A 13,352-nucleotide genomic window follows, 5' to 3' on the forward strand; every position below is an offset into this window, starting at 1 on the left:
ATTTGAGATTATGTAAAGACAGTGGGAGGTATATTTATTCATCAACTCTTCATATTGGCATCAATAAATAATTAAATCACCCAGTTCTTGGAACCCTGCACAGTGTCCATATTAGACAAAATAACTACTACAAAGTAAATCATTGGTTGTAAAGTGAGCTGGGATGCCCCGGGTCCAACAGCTCCCATATAACTGAAAGCACTTCATAACTGTGTCACCAAATACACAGACCAGTATCATCCATCTAAAGAATCTGACATTTCAGAGAAAGATAAAGGGCTTCAATATCCCCCACCCCACCTTTATATCACATCGAAGAAAAAAAATGTTGAAGACGACTTGGGTATTTCAAATTGGTGCCCTTTATTGCAACAGTTCAGCTAATCACAGACTGGTTTTCAAAGTGTTCTACTCAAGGTCATGAGTACCATGACTCAAAAAGCTGAGGTACAAGATGTAAAAATCTGGTTCAGTTCTTAACCCCAACTCAGAACCAAATCATAATTCTATAAGTGAAGATTTTTAATGCATAGTTTTGGATAAAATTATTCCAGTGCAACACTTTAGCCTTTCCTTCACCAGGTCAGTATCATGAGGCATTGAGATCTCATTCTCTAGAAACACATCAGCAAAACTGCAAATTTACCAGGCAGAAAGAGAAAAACACATTGAAATAACAGTAAATCCGAGTACTGGATTAACTCAAGTATCCCAGACCTAAACTTAGCTTTAGTATTCCTCTGCTGCAGATTACAGCATATGCAATCTTATGTTTCCTTGGTATTATCAAAATGGCCAAGTGAAAGTCTACAAAAATATTCACTTCAGCAAATACATTAATTGACTGACAATAACCAAATGTGTTAACCATGTTGACTGCTCTAAACCAAGAAATATGATCAACTAAAATATTGGTAGAATTCTTCAGTAAAATAGATCTACAATATTTAAATATATATCACAATTATGATTGATTCCTTCATGATATATTGCATATGTTAAATGTACTAGTTTAGTCAAGTATTTCTAGCAATTGTTTAAATACAGAATAATACTTATGTCTTCTCATTTAATCATTTTACATCATTCATACCTGTGTAACACACCACCACTCATCTGGAGTAGTACATGAACACCATAGCTCTTTAGCAAGAAGATTTGGTGGTGTGGACTCCATTAGTTCTTCCAAGACAGAACTCATTACACTCAAAGGCCAATCACGTCGTGAGACATCAAGATTAAGACCTACTGATTTTAAAGCTGGCCCAATTTTACTGTAATACAGCTCACTGGGTCGGGGGACCAAAGCAGGATTTTGAGTAGTCTGGTAAGAATCTTGATTCTAGAAAAAACAAATACACTGTAGTTATTCACTTTCTCAATCTTACATTTACATAGTCTCAAGGGAAAGCAAATAAACAGCTATAGTGGGAAATATTACATCCTCCAATACACCCATGCAGCCAATTGAGATGGGTGTATTGGAGGATTTAATATTTTAAATTGTGGGCTTCAGCTCCAATCTGATATTTTTCCAGTCTTTTAAATTTTTACTTCCCAAATCAAGCAAATAGAGGCTCAAACAAAAGCCCAGCTGGAGCAGGATTAATGTCCAAAAGTCAAATTACATTATCAACAGCTGCTGGCAAATCAACAATGGACTACCAGAGCAGTTCTCGATCCATAATCAGAAGTGCAATGTAGGACTAAACATTAGGGGAAGTTTTAAACCCATCAGCTATCCAGCTGCAAATGCAGAGTGGGTGAAGTGGACTAGTCAGATTAAGCATTTAAAAACCTACTCCATTCAAAATTCCCCATGTTCCCTCCTCCTTATTACACAAGCCCACTTCATGACTGCCATGGGACCAGAGCACTAACTCATAACGCTGTTCCCACCTCAAGTAGGTAGTCAGTCTGGAGGGATGGGAACCAGGAGCTAAGAAGAGTTATTGCCACCAACATTTAGGGCTTCCACTTCCCCATCTTACTTCACTGCAAGAACCGAATCTGGGAACATTCACCTCTACCTTCTGTGCCTGTAAAGTAGCTTCTCTTTGTTGCCAACGCTTGTAAAGTCCAAAAAGAGGAGTGGCACCATCCACCCACTGAATAAGTCCTGACCTTGTACCCAATGGCGTTACAGAATAATGTCTGGCATGGAAACGCGGAGTCTCCTGGTGGTTAATTTTTATGAACATGGTATTTACAATTGACAAAAACTGCATTATTCGTTCATCCAGATGCAAGTCTTCCAGTCCTGTGAACACAAATGATTTGGTCATTTACATCTATAAAAGCCTGCAACTGTTCAAATTTAAAAGATCATTTGATTTTGAAATAGATCACTTTGGGTAGTGATCAATTTTACTTTGAGATGCAACCACACAAAATTTGAAATTACATTTTACTTACAAAGAACTTTTAAAAGCCAAAGGAATTAGAATGATCTTGAACTAAATGTGATTAGTGAACTAAATGTGATTAGGAACTGAATTTGAAAATATTTTGGCCTGACTACAATCGTCCTTTTTTGACATACCCGGATTTCTTTCTCTGTAAATCCAGAAGTGTTCTTGAGCCAAAATGGGTCAACTGTATCCAAAATGTGAATATACATTGTACTAATACATTTAACAGAGCCCAAAGGGTATCAAAAAAGCCAAGTAAATAAAAGCAAAGAAAATGCTGGAAGATCATTGAACTTAAATATTAAAATAAATGCAAAGTGCTGGAAATACTCAGGTCAGGCAGCAATTGTGCAAAGAGAAACAAATGACATTGAGTGATGATCTCTGATCAACACTGCGAAAAGTTAACAATGAAACAGATTTTTAAGCTGCAGAGGAAGGAGAGGCAGGGCAGAAAAAATGTTTGTGATGCAGTGGAGAGATTGACACAAGTTATAATGATGTCAGCTGATAAAAAGGTTGATAAAGGCATGTCTGGGTAAGATGCATCTAGGCGATAAATGAGTGAAATACAAGAGATGAGAGAACAATTGAATGTGCAAATACCCAAGACAAAACGGGAATGGCCCATTATTTGAAATTGCTGAATTCATTGTTGAGTCCTGACAATTCTAATATGCCAAGTTGGAAAAAGAGGTGCTATTTTCATATTTACATTGAGCTTTGTTGGATCAGAGGTGCAAAGACAGAGGGGCTGAGATGTAGAATTAAAGTTAGAGTCAACTGGAAGCTTGGAATGATCCTTCCAGACAGAATGGAGGTGTTCTAAAAATAAATCAGCCAATCTATTCGGTTCTCCAATGTAGAAGAGACATTGAGAGTACCAAATGCATAAATTGGAAACAAAAAAATACAACAATCACCTGGTAGTGTTCTGGTCTCTGGACAACAGGAATGGAAGTGGTAAAAGGGCAGATGATGCATCTCCTTTGTGTGCATGGGAAAGCACTGCATCAAGGGGAGTGAGTATTAGTGGAGGTGAAAGAGTTAACAGTCCTTCAGCATACTGAAAGGTATGGGCACAGGCAGGTATGTCTTATGCTCACATTGTTCTGCGAGTGTCTAATAGTATGGAGGATGACCTGTTGAATATAGAGACTGGTGGGGTGCAAGGTGAAGACAAGAGAAACCCTAATTTTGCTTTGGACAGGAGAGAGAAGTGCAATTACAACAGACACGGTTGAAAACCCTGTCAATTATGGAGGAGTTTGGAGGAGGGAAAACTATAGCTGAGGAAAAGTGGACAAAAGGATGAATTATTTTGTACTGTATATCCATGTAAATTTTGAAAGAACCCAAGAAAATAGTTCCACAATTGGCCCAGTGACAAGTTGTATCAACGCATTTGTCAAAACAGATGACAGAACTAAATCTCTGCTTCTCCCACCCCTCAGATCCTAACTGCCAGATAAACAACAAGGGCACCACAAGTTCAAAGATCACATTAAATTAATTGCTAATGGAGAAAATTTAGACATTTATGCCCACATTACCTTTAAATAGATATGGGTAATTTTTCCCATCAGAGCCCAGGAACATTAGTTTCTTTGGTTTTGTTTTGGTGGGTAGAATGGTAATGCTATTGCCAACACTCTGAATTGTGACTGCATCCCTTGCTGAGATTTCACCAGGCAGGGCGATTTCTGTGTTAGACATTGCAGCCATTCGTGGACTGATTTCTTCTAGATGCAACAGGTAGCTGGTACGTTTCTGAGCTCGCTGTTGTAAATTCAGCATTATCTGAAATGCATTAAAAAAGGAGTACATTATTCTACATGCTTCACCACTAAAAGTTGGAAATTGATCTTTGCATTGCACAAATTATCATACAAATTGAGCTTTCCAATCTATGTTTCTTAGTGCTCATCTTATATCACCTTTTAATTTCATTTCTATCTTTCATTGAACACTTACAATGTAATCTTCAATCTAACAATATGGTTTATACATTTTCTGGATAGTATAACTGATTAATAAAGGAAAAAATTCCCAGCACAACCATCTCAACACTGAACTCAATTTGCTTGGCCTCCAGGTTGCTGCTTTATGTTTAATTTCAGAAGGAAATGGTTTGGGGAAACTGGAAAAACTCGTGCCATCTGAAATCTCTAGCAAACTCAAAAAACACATACCATCACTGTATGCATACAACCACTGGAATAACTTCAACTGATTAACTATTGCAGTCAATTACGTTCTTCCGTTAGTAAACTGTTCCACTACAAATCTTACCTGTTTAAATGGCAACCAACTGCTGCCAGGATTAGCAGGATTGGATGGGGTCTTCAGTTTTTCCAAAGCATTATTAATTGGTTCTCCATAGGTGTCTTGAAACCATTTCTCATGAGGAGTTTCTGCTGGAGCTGAAGTAATGCTGCATACATGCTCCAAGGCAAATACCACTGGCTTCATCAAAGCTGTGTGCTTCTCCCTCATAATGGCCATCTTCTCATCCCTAAGATGGAAGGTAGGACTAAAATACCTCACAGCAAACAAATTGTAAAAGCAAAACAACTGAATAGCTTACTTAGCCTAACTTTTAATTGTTTTTTAAATGGTTGCAGAATTTAAAACTAGGAATTGTCTATAAAGACAGATTAGACAAATGGGCCTTTACAAAAATGTTCTATGTAATAACCCCACTGCAGAGAAGTATTATTTGCCTGAATGCAAACAGATATTCGCTAACTTTTCAGGGAGAAAGGAAACCTGCACAAAGATTCAAGCGATTTAGACTTCCGAGTTGGTCATTTATTACGCATCCAATTTGATTAGCCTCTCGCAGAAAAATTAAGAAACTTTGATACATTATTGTACAACTATACAGTTCAAGTCAAAGGTCTTTTTGTTGACTGCTTTGATAGCTAAAGGATGTACCAACAGTTGTTTCAATTTGACTTGCATTATGGCTAGCCCCATTACAAGTATTTAAATTGAACAAGTTTGCATCTACATCACAAATATTAACCAGTTTTGAAATACTTACTTGCGAAGCGTGTTATTGTTTTGAACCCTCTTCACCTCATCCTCCAATTGCTGAATGCGTCTGAGTACATGCATATGTTGTTGTTGAAGAACTCCAAGCCAAAGCTCATCCCACAGTACAGTAATTCTTCGCAATTCCCCAACTAACATCTGTACCTAATATCAGCATATTAAAAGTTAAAATAATGATTTTTGTTTACAATCAATGAGCACTGATTCAAAAATTGGATAGTTGAACACTACCAGCCTATACAAAGTGCTGACGTTACATATCTATTTTAATAATAACTCATTACGGAAATCATTTTGGCTTACAAAGCACCCTCAAGGTTCAACTGAGGATAGTTTGGCACAATTATAAAAAGACAAATAAAATTAGCCACACTTTTCAACATTTAACATGTATAGCTAATTTATTATATCCTAATGTAGTCATACAGTAAACAATCCAATGCTAACTGCCAGTTTTTCATTTGGTGTTTACTTATCTTTTGCTTACCTCCAAAACTTGAATTCTTGGACAATTTCAAGGTCATAATGCAAAACCATTAGCATCAAGAGGTATAACTGGGCATTTTTGTGGATTTTTTCAAATATGAAAATTCAAATTACCAGTTTGACAGATTAAGTTAGGGATGGAAAAAAAACTAAGTAAAATACTAAATGTTGCTTGCAAAATTAATTACTTAAAATTGTCAAGAACTCTTGTACTACAGGTTGAAACTCTCTAGTCCATCACCCTTGGGACTGGACTAGTGCCAGACCACAGAAATTACACTAAGAACGCCCTATGTAAACATATGCCTAAATCCTAGGCTTGCCAGTTCACTGCATATTTATTCTACTTTTTATGACAGCAATAAAGCTTAAACAGAAAATAAAAAACTTATCAGAAATAGTCTTGTTTCTGAAATATAATGAAGCTTACAATTTGAAAGCTGTACTGTACCTTAATTTATGCTTAATGCTGTAGAAACATACATATATAAAGTTTAAAAACAGAAAATAAATACAAATAGACTTGGTGGTTAACGCAGTCACCCTGGTGGCCACTTGGCAAACAAATGGCACCAGATAAAAAAAACACCAGACCATGGGAGTTTCCGGACCACAGAATGTCAGGCCAGGGGGTTTATAATCTATATTTCAAACACTTAGAAAAGTAGGAGAGAGTAAGATTTTTCAATAAACTAAACTGGTTGTTTCAATACCAGATTATCAGGTGAAACTTTGAGATTAAACATTCTGAAATGTACCAATATATTTTACATAACAGTAAAACAAGATACACGGGATCATGCATTTTTCTAATGTCTGTACACCAAACAGTTTAGTTTCCCAGAAGGCCAAATGAAGCAGTTTTCTAATAGGACATAGAACACACCACTTGTTGCTCTAGATTTTGGATTTAAAAAAAAAATGGTATTACAGTGACGTGGATTCAATCCAAACCTTGGGTGCTGTATGTGAGTTTATATAGTCTCCCTATAACTATAGGGATTTCCCCAGGTGCTTGTTTCCTCCTAAATCCCACAAGGTGCATCGATAGGTTAACCAGATACAGTAAATTACACCTCCTGCAGTTAAGTGGCAAAAGAATCAAAACAAATAAAAAAAAATGCCAGGTAATGGGGAAATAAGTGGGTGAACAGGCCTGATGGATTACTCTCCTGAAAGCAATCTCAGGATTGGGTCTTATTGGGTCCATCAGAGTTATGAACCCAATACGTTGAATGGCCTCTTATTATAATAAAACATTACAACTGTCTTAACAAAAATAATGATAATTCCATCAGCAATTTAAAGATAAAGATTAAAGTACCTGTAAAACCATGGTAGGATTTGCTGATGACAATTTGTCCACTATTGTACTATAGCAGTCCTGCATCATAGCTTGATCCTCATTAAAACAACATTTCTGTTCATCTTTAATGCTATCCTGTGACCCAGGTGGACTATTTTCTTCGCATTCACCTCCAGACAGAGCTTCAGCCTGGATATTGCTCAGCAGAGTAGGAATTGCAGAAGACAATTTGGCTCCTGGAAAGGCAACACAGTACTTTAGATATGAAAGAAATTTGCAGTAATGAAATTGAACTAGCAGAAAAAGGAATGACCTAGGTTATCTATTAAAGGACAGCTTTTCTAACATGTATGGCACAGCAGTTAGGTACTGCTGCCTCAGTTCCTGTGACCCTGATTTAAACCTGTGCTGTGAGGAGTTTGCACATTCACAAGACAACATGGGCTTCCCCTGGGTGCTCTGGCTTCCACCACCACCACCAACACCCACCCCCCGCCCCCCCCCCCCCCCCCAACACATCCCAAAAATGTGCTGATTGAAAAGTTAATTGGCTACAGTAAATTACCCTGACTGTGAGTGGCAGGAGAATCAGAGGGGAGACGAGGAGAGTTGATGGGCATGTGAGAGAATAGATTACAGAGAATTACAGTGGGGGAATGAGGCTGATAGGAATGCTCTGAGAATCAGCAGAGACTCTATAAGCCAAATAGCCTAACAAGGTTGCAAAAGAAATACGTGAAATGTTGATTTGATCCAAACAGATGCTTATTTCTGAAATTATTCTAGCAGGGACATGCTTACTCCTTGTGACTAAAAATGTCAGATACTGAACAACTAGTTAGGCAGCAGGGATATAGATTTTAATTGGGACTTCATTTTTCAAGGATTAATATGGAGAATGAAAATGAAAAATTTATGCTGGGTGCAGTAAGAAGTAGTCTTCAAAGTGAAGCGTTTTTGGTGTTCCAACTTTGAAAATAAAATAGATTTTGACATTTTGTTTTACACCATTAGAATAACTCATTTACTGTATCTTTAAATATACTGATCAACAATACTTTTATCAGTAGCATCCCCAATGCAGCTTAAGCCTCAGACAGATATGTTAATTACCAGAGGACTGGGATTCACCACTTAGTGATATTGAGCCAACAATTGCAGGATACAGAATAAGATGAGGAGAATCTTGAGCCACACGACACAGTAGATTACAGATGCTCTGACGTACATATACTTCAGGGTGATTCAAACGTGAGAATAGCTGTGGAATAATGCCTGATACAAAAACAAAAAAAAAGTGAATAAATTTTTCAAGCATTCAGAGTTAAGACAGATAGGAACATTACAAATTCAAACCACATCAGTTCTATATATTTAACTGGCATAAGATTGCACAGAGACCAACTACTACACCCTGCATCCAGGGAAACTGCAAACTGCAAGTGATCGCTTGTCACACAAAACGTTGGGAGAGCTTCAATGTCATGCAAGACAAAAAAAAGAGCAGATGGTGGGCATCTGGCCCTTCGAGCCAGCGACACATTATCATGGCTGATCTTCTACCTCAATCCCATTGTTCAGCACCATCTTCATAACCCATAATTCTTTTAGCATCCAGAATAGGTGCTTTGAATGAACACAATGACTGAATCTCGACAGCTATCTCCGGTACATAATTCAAAAGGTACACAACCCTGAATGAAGAAATTCCTCATCTCAGTCCTAAACAGCAGACCCATAATAATTCTTAAACCATACCCCTTGGTTCTAGGCATCTTACTCAGGGGAAACATCTCCTCGGCATCAAGACTATGAAGCCCTTTCAGGTATTCTGTTTGAGACCTCCCATCAATCTTTTAACTGAAGAGAACACAATCCCAGTTTACCTGATCTCTTCCCAAATGGCAAACTCACCATCCTTGGAATTAGCCCAGTGAATCTTTGCTGCATCCCTCTATAGCAAGTATTAGGCAAGAAGACCTAAACTATATACAATAGTCCACGTGCAGTGTCACCAAGCCCCTGCGCAACTGCAATAAGTCTTCCTTATTCCTCTGTTCAAATCCTCTTGTAATAAAGTCTAGCATACCATTTGCCTTCTTGATCACTTACTGCTAAGCTGGTGTTCAGCGACTTGTGTTCAAGTGTACCAGATCCTTTTGAACATCAACACGACTTAATCTCCCATCATTTAATAAATATGCCACTTCAGTCAAGTGTACCAAAGAGAATAAGTTCTCATTTTGTTTAATGGCTATCTGCCATGCTCTTGCCCACTTGCTCAGATTGTCCATACCTTCAAAGCCTCTTTAAATCCTCCTTTATACTCAACTCCATGTACTTTATCTTCAGCAAATTTGGAAATATGATGTTTTGTCCAATCAGCCAAATCATTGATATAGATTATGAACTGCTGGCCTCAAGAATAGATTCCTGGTGTACCTCAGTAGTTACAGCCTGCATCCTGAGATCCATTTATTCCCATCCTTTGCTTTCTGTTCACTAACCAGTTCTCAATCCCTGTCAGTATTTTACCTTTGATGCCATGTGTTCCAACCTTGCTGACCAACTTCCCATACAGGACCTTATTAAATCCCTTCCAAAAATCCAAATACACCATATCCACTGGTTCCCTTATACTTATTCTATTAGACACATGCTCAAAGAACTCCAGATTAATCACACGTAAGTTTGCTTGCAAAATCCATATTGCTCCACTCAGTTCTATGATTTCTTCCAGATGCTTTGTTATTACATTCTTCATTACAGATTCAAGCATTTTCCCTCAAGTTCACAGATATATCCAATTCTAATCTTTAACTTGCACTTGTTGCTTTTAGTTCCTAATCCTTGATTCTCTAATAGATTTGGCAGGTGCTGTGCACCTTCTTCCAGGAAAGCCATCACAAAATAATTGTTTATTTCCTCTACCATTTCCTTATTCCCCATTATAAATTCTCCTCCCTCTTCCTGCAAGGGGCCCACATATATCCTCACTAGTATATAAAGAAATTATTAAGTCTGTTTTATGTTTCTTGCTTGTCAATTCACGTTAGCTAGCCTTTATCAATTGCTTGGACCTCCTTTGCCGAGTTCTAAAATGCTCCCAATGCTCAGGCTATTTCTGGCATTTAACACCATCTTTAATTTCTCGTCAGCCTTGGATGAATTATATTTCCTATTTTTTTGTGCCTTACAGAACTATTTCTTTTACAACCTGTGCATTACTTCTTTTAAAGCTAACAATTGAAAATTATGACGACAGATAGAAGCATATTCTTCCAATCAACCACAGCCAACTCTTCATGCCTTCTTAGTTTTCTTTAGTTACTGCTAAACCCTAGTTTTGCATTGAACTGCTTTCAAGCTCAATGTAAAACTACTATGTTCACTCTTCCACAAAAAGCCCATGGGCAACAACGTTATCAATTAACCCTTCCTCATTGCACAAAACGAGATCCAACAGTCTTTCCTCCAGTTGGTTCCTCAGTATATTGATCCAGAAAGCATCACATATATTTCATGAATTCACCTTGCACCTTCTTAAATCTGTTCTGTCCAGTCTGTGTGTAAGTTAATGTCTCCCATGATTATTGTATTTCATAACACAAACATCTTTAAATTTCTCACTTTATGCCACACCCAATATTTCAACTATTTTTTGGACTATATACAACTCCTATCAATGTTTTTTGCCCTTGCTACTTCTCAGCTCAACAAAAGTTGATTCTAGATCTACATCGTGATCTTGTTTGACAGATCATTTCTCACCACGGCACAGATGATCTCCCTTATGTGCCACACCCCATCCTTTGCCCATCCTTGCTAAGTGTTGAATATTTTGGCATATTAATTTAAGAGGATTGGAGTAGAGGAGTGAAGACATCTTACTGCAATTATATGGCAAGACGCGACCTGGAACACCATGTATACTTTAGAGTTTAGAGGGATGAGGGGTGATAAATTGAAGCACACCAAATTCTTATTGGGCTTGACTAGGTAGATGCAGGAATGATGTCTACCCTGGCCAGAAATGTCTGGAACCAGGGGGTCAGAGGGTCTCAAAATAAGTGGCTGACCATTCAAGAGAAAATCTCTTCACCTAGAGTTTTTCTGCCCAAAAAACTGCAGAGGCTTAGTCACCGAGCATATTCAAGACCAAAAGATTTTGGATATTAAAAGGAAATGAAGGGATATGCAGAAAGTGACACTGAGATAAAGATCAACCGTGATCTTGTATAATGGCAGAATAGGCAAGAAGGAGAAATTGACTTATTACTTTTTTTTAAACATTGGTTATTGCGGAACCAATTTCAGTCTTTTCATAATGGGGCACAAGTGTAAAGTTTAGTACTAGTGGTAATTTGTGATGCAAGCTGCCCACTCTTTATTATTTACCTCTCCAGGGAGCTGTGGGAGTGGTGGCTAGTCCATGCTCCAAGCCCTCCCTTAGTTCACCAGCATGCTTCACTAGTAATCTCAGCAGCCTTAAAGTAGCCATAACAATTACATCGTCGTTGCTTTGCTTGGTGGGCGTATGATTAAGAATCGCCTTCAGATCTTCACCATCCACATGAACCTGAAAATTTAATAATATTTTAAAGCATTAAATTCAACTTACTTTACAAATATCATCTTGCAAATCTATTTCAGATTTATAAAACTTAGAAAATTTTTTTTTTTGCAATGTATTGCAGGTATTTAATGTTATGGGGGTGCAAGACGCAAATGAAATACCAGAACAGAATTTTATGAAAGTTGGATACAATACAAAGTGCAGTTTTAAAAAGGTGAGCTTAATTGTTCAATTTCAATAGGATTCATCTCATCTGGTGCCCTCAAGTGCTACCATGGTGCATGCACTAAGGTCAGATGACCTTACTGCACAAAACCCTATACAGAGGTTCCCTGGGTTACAGAAGACCCAACTTGCGCTAATTCACCATAAACTTTTAAAGAATTTTTTAAGATCGTAATTATAATATAATATTTTGTGGTATTCAATTAAATGGATAAAGTACATGTTCCATTAGTTTAATTATGGGAGTGTGAGGGCGATTATTCAATGAAATGAAAGGATTATAGCAGGTGTAGAGCAATACAATATGGGTAGCTATAGAAAACTGACGTTCCTGACTTACAGAAATCACCCTATGGACAGTACTCAGGAACGGAACCCTTATATAACCTGGGGACTGCCTGTATTAAACTGTCTCCAGTACTTTAGTTCTACCAAATTTCTACATCAGTTACAAACAATTACATCTCAAGTTTAGCTTTGTGACACATTCCAAGGCACACTATAAAGCAGCTATCGCTGATTTTCCTGGCTATCTTCTTCAATCACCAACAGGTGGAAGACCAACAGAACCATTAACAGAAGAGGTACCATGACATATAAAAGAATGAAAAGAAGTACATCAATTCAGCACAGACTGCAAGTTTTAGGATCATACAAATATTTTGCTTCTTTTTCCCTGGAGTTTTTCCTGACAGATACTGATCGTCAGTACAGCAAAGCTCTTACTGCACGCTTTAAAATCAGACACTATCTTAAAATTTAAGAAGATACTGCAATCACACAAGTAACTCCAGCCACGATATCAGCCAAAGGGAGATTTCACTGCAGGAAGTATGACTGAAGAAATCTATTAAGCTGATTGAAGGCAATTTAACAGAAAGAACATTAACTGGATGGATATTTAATGGTTGATCTTTCCCAATTCATTTCTCCAGTCCTCAAAAAAGAAAATAGCAGGTTATTTGATTACTAACCTGACCAGCATTCAGTTTGAGAAAAGTGAAGTATGCTTTGCAAGAAAGTTTATAAAGGTTAAATATCCTGTCCACAACTTTTCGCCACACTTCAATTAGTCCTTCAACCACAGTCTCATCCTGGTCACCAAGCCACGGGCAGTTAGTTATTAACTGCCTCCAAATAACCTCCACCATGTCATCCTCTTCATCATCATTTATCTGCAGGGCCAAGTCTTCATCCTGTGTACAGGTTTTAAAAGAAAAGGAAAGCTAGACATAATTGAAGTTACAAATTCAGTTCATTGCCAAAGAAAGAAAATCAAAAGATCTCACAT

General features: G+C 37.6%; 1 protein-coding gene across 3 annotated transcripts in view; it reads right to left on the bottom strand.

Moving 5' to 3' along the window:
• The window catches only part of smg1 (SMG1 nonsense mediated mRNA decay associated PI3K related kinase), a 115,420-nt gene that overhangs the window by 35,192 nt on the left and 66,876 nt on the right, over positions 1–13,352 (bottom strand). For 2 of the 3 annotated variants that reach the window (XM_052021036.1, XM_052021034.1), the window contains 9 exons: positions 13,036–13,257; positions 11,659–11,839; positions 8,374–8,535; positions 7,279–7,496; positions 5,458–5,612; positions 4,704–4,926; positions 3,965–4,211; positions 2,025–2,260; positions 1,094–1,342 (listed from right to left, as the gene is read on the bottom strand). In XM_052021036.1, the coding sequence (XP_051876996.1) occupies positions 1,094–1,342; positions 2,025–2,260; positions 3,965–4,211; positions 4,704–4,926; positions 5,458–5,612; positions 7,279–7,496; positions 8,374–8,535; positions 11,659–11,839; positions 13,036–13,257 (1,893 nt within the window). The remainder of the gene's footprint in view (positions 1–1,093; positions 1,343–2,024; positions 2,261–3,964; positions 4,212–4,703; positions 4,927–5,457; positions 5,613–7,278; positions 7,497–8,373; positions 8,536–11,658; positions 11,840–13,035; positions 13,258–13,352) is intronic. The other variant, XM_052021035.1, reaches the window with a different exon arrangement.

This window comes from Pristis pectinata, chromosome 8 (assembly GCF_009764475.1).
Source record: "Pristis pectinata isolate sPriPec2 chromosome 8, sPriPec2.1.pri, whole genome shotgun sequence".
NCBI classification, from domain to species: Eukaryota; Metazoa; Chordata; class Chondrichthyes; order Rhinopristiformes; family Pristidae; genus Pristis; species Pristis pectinata.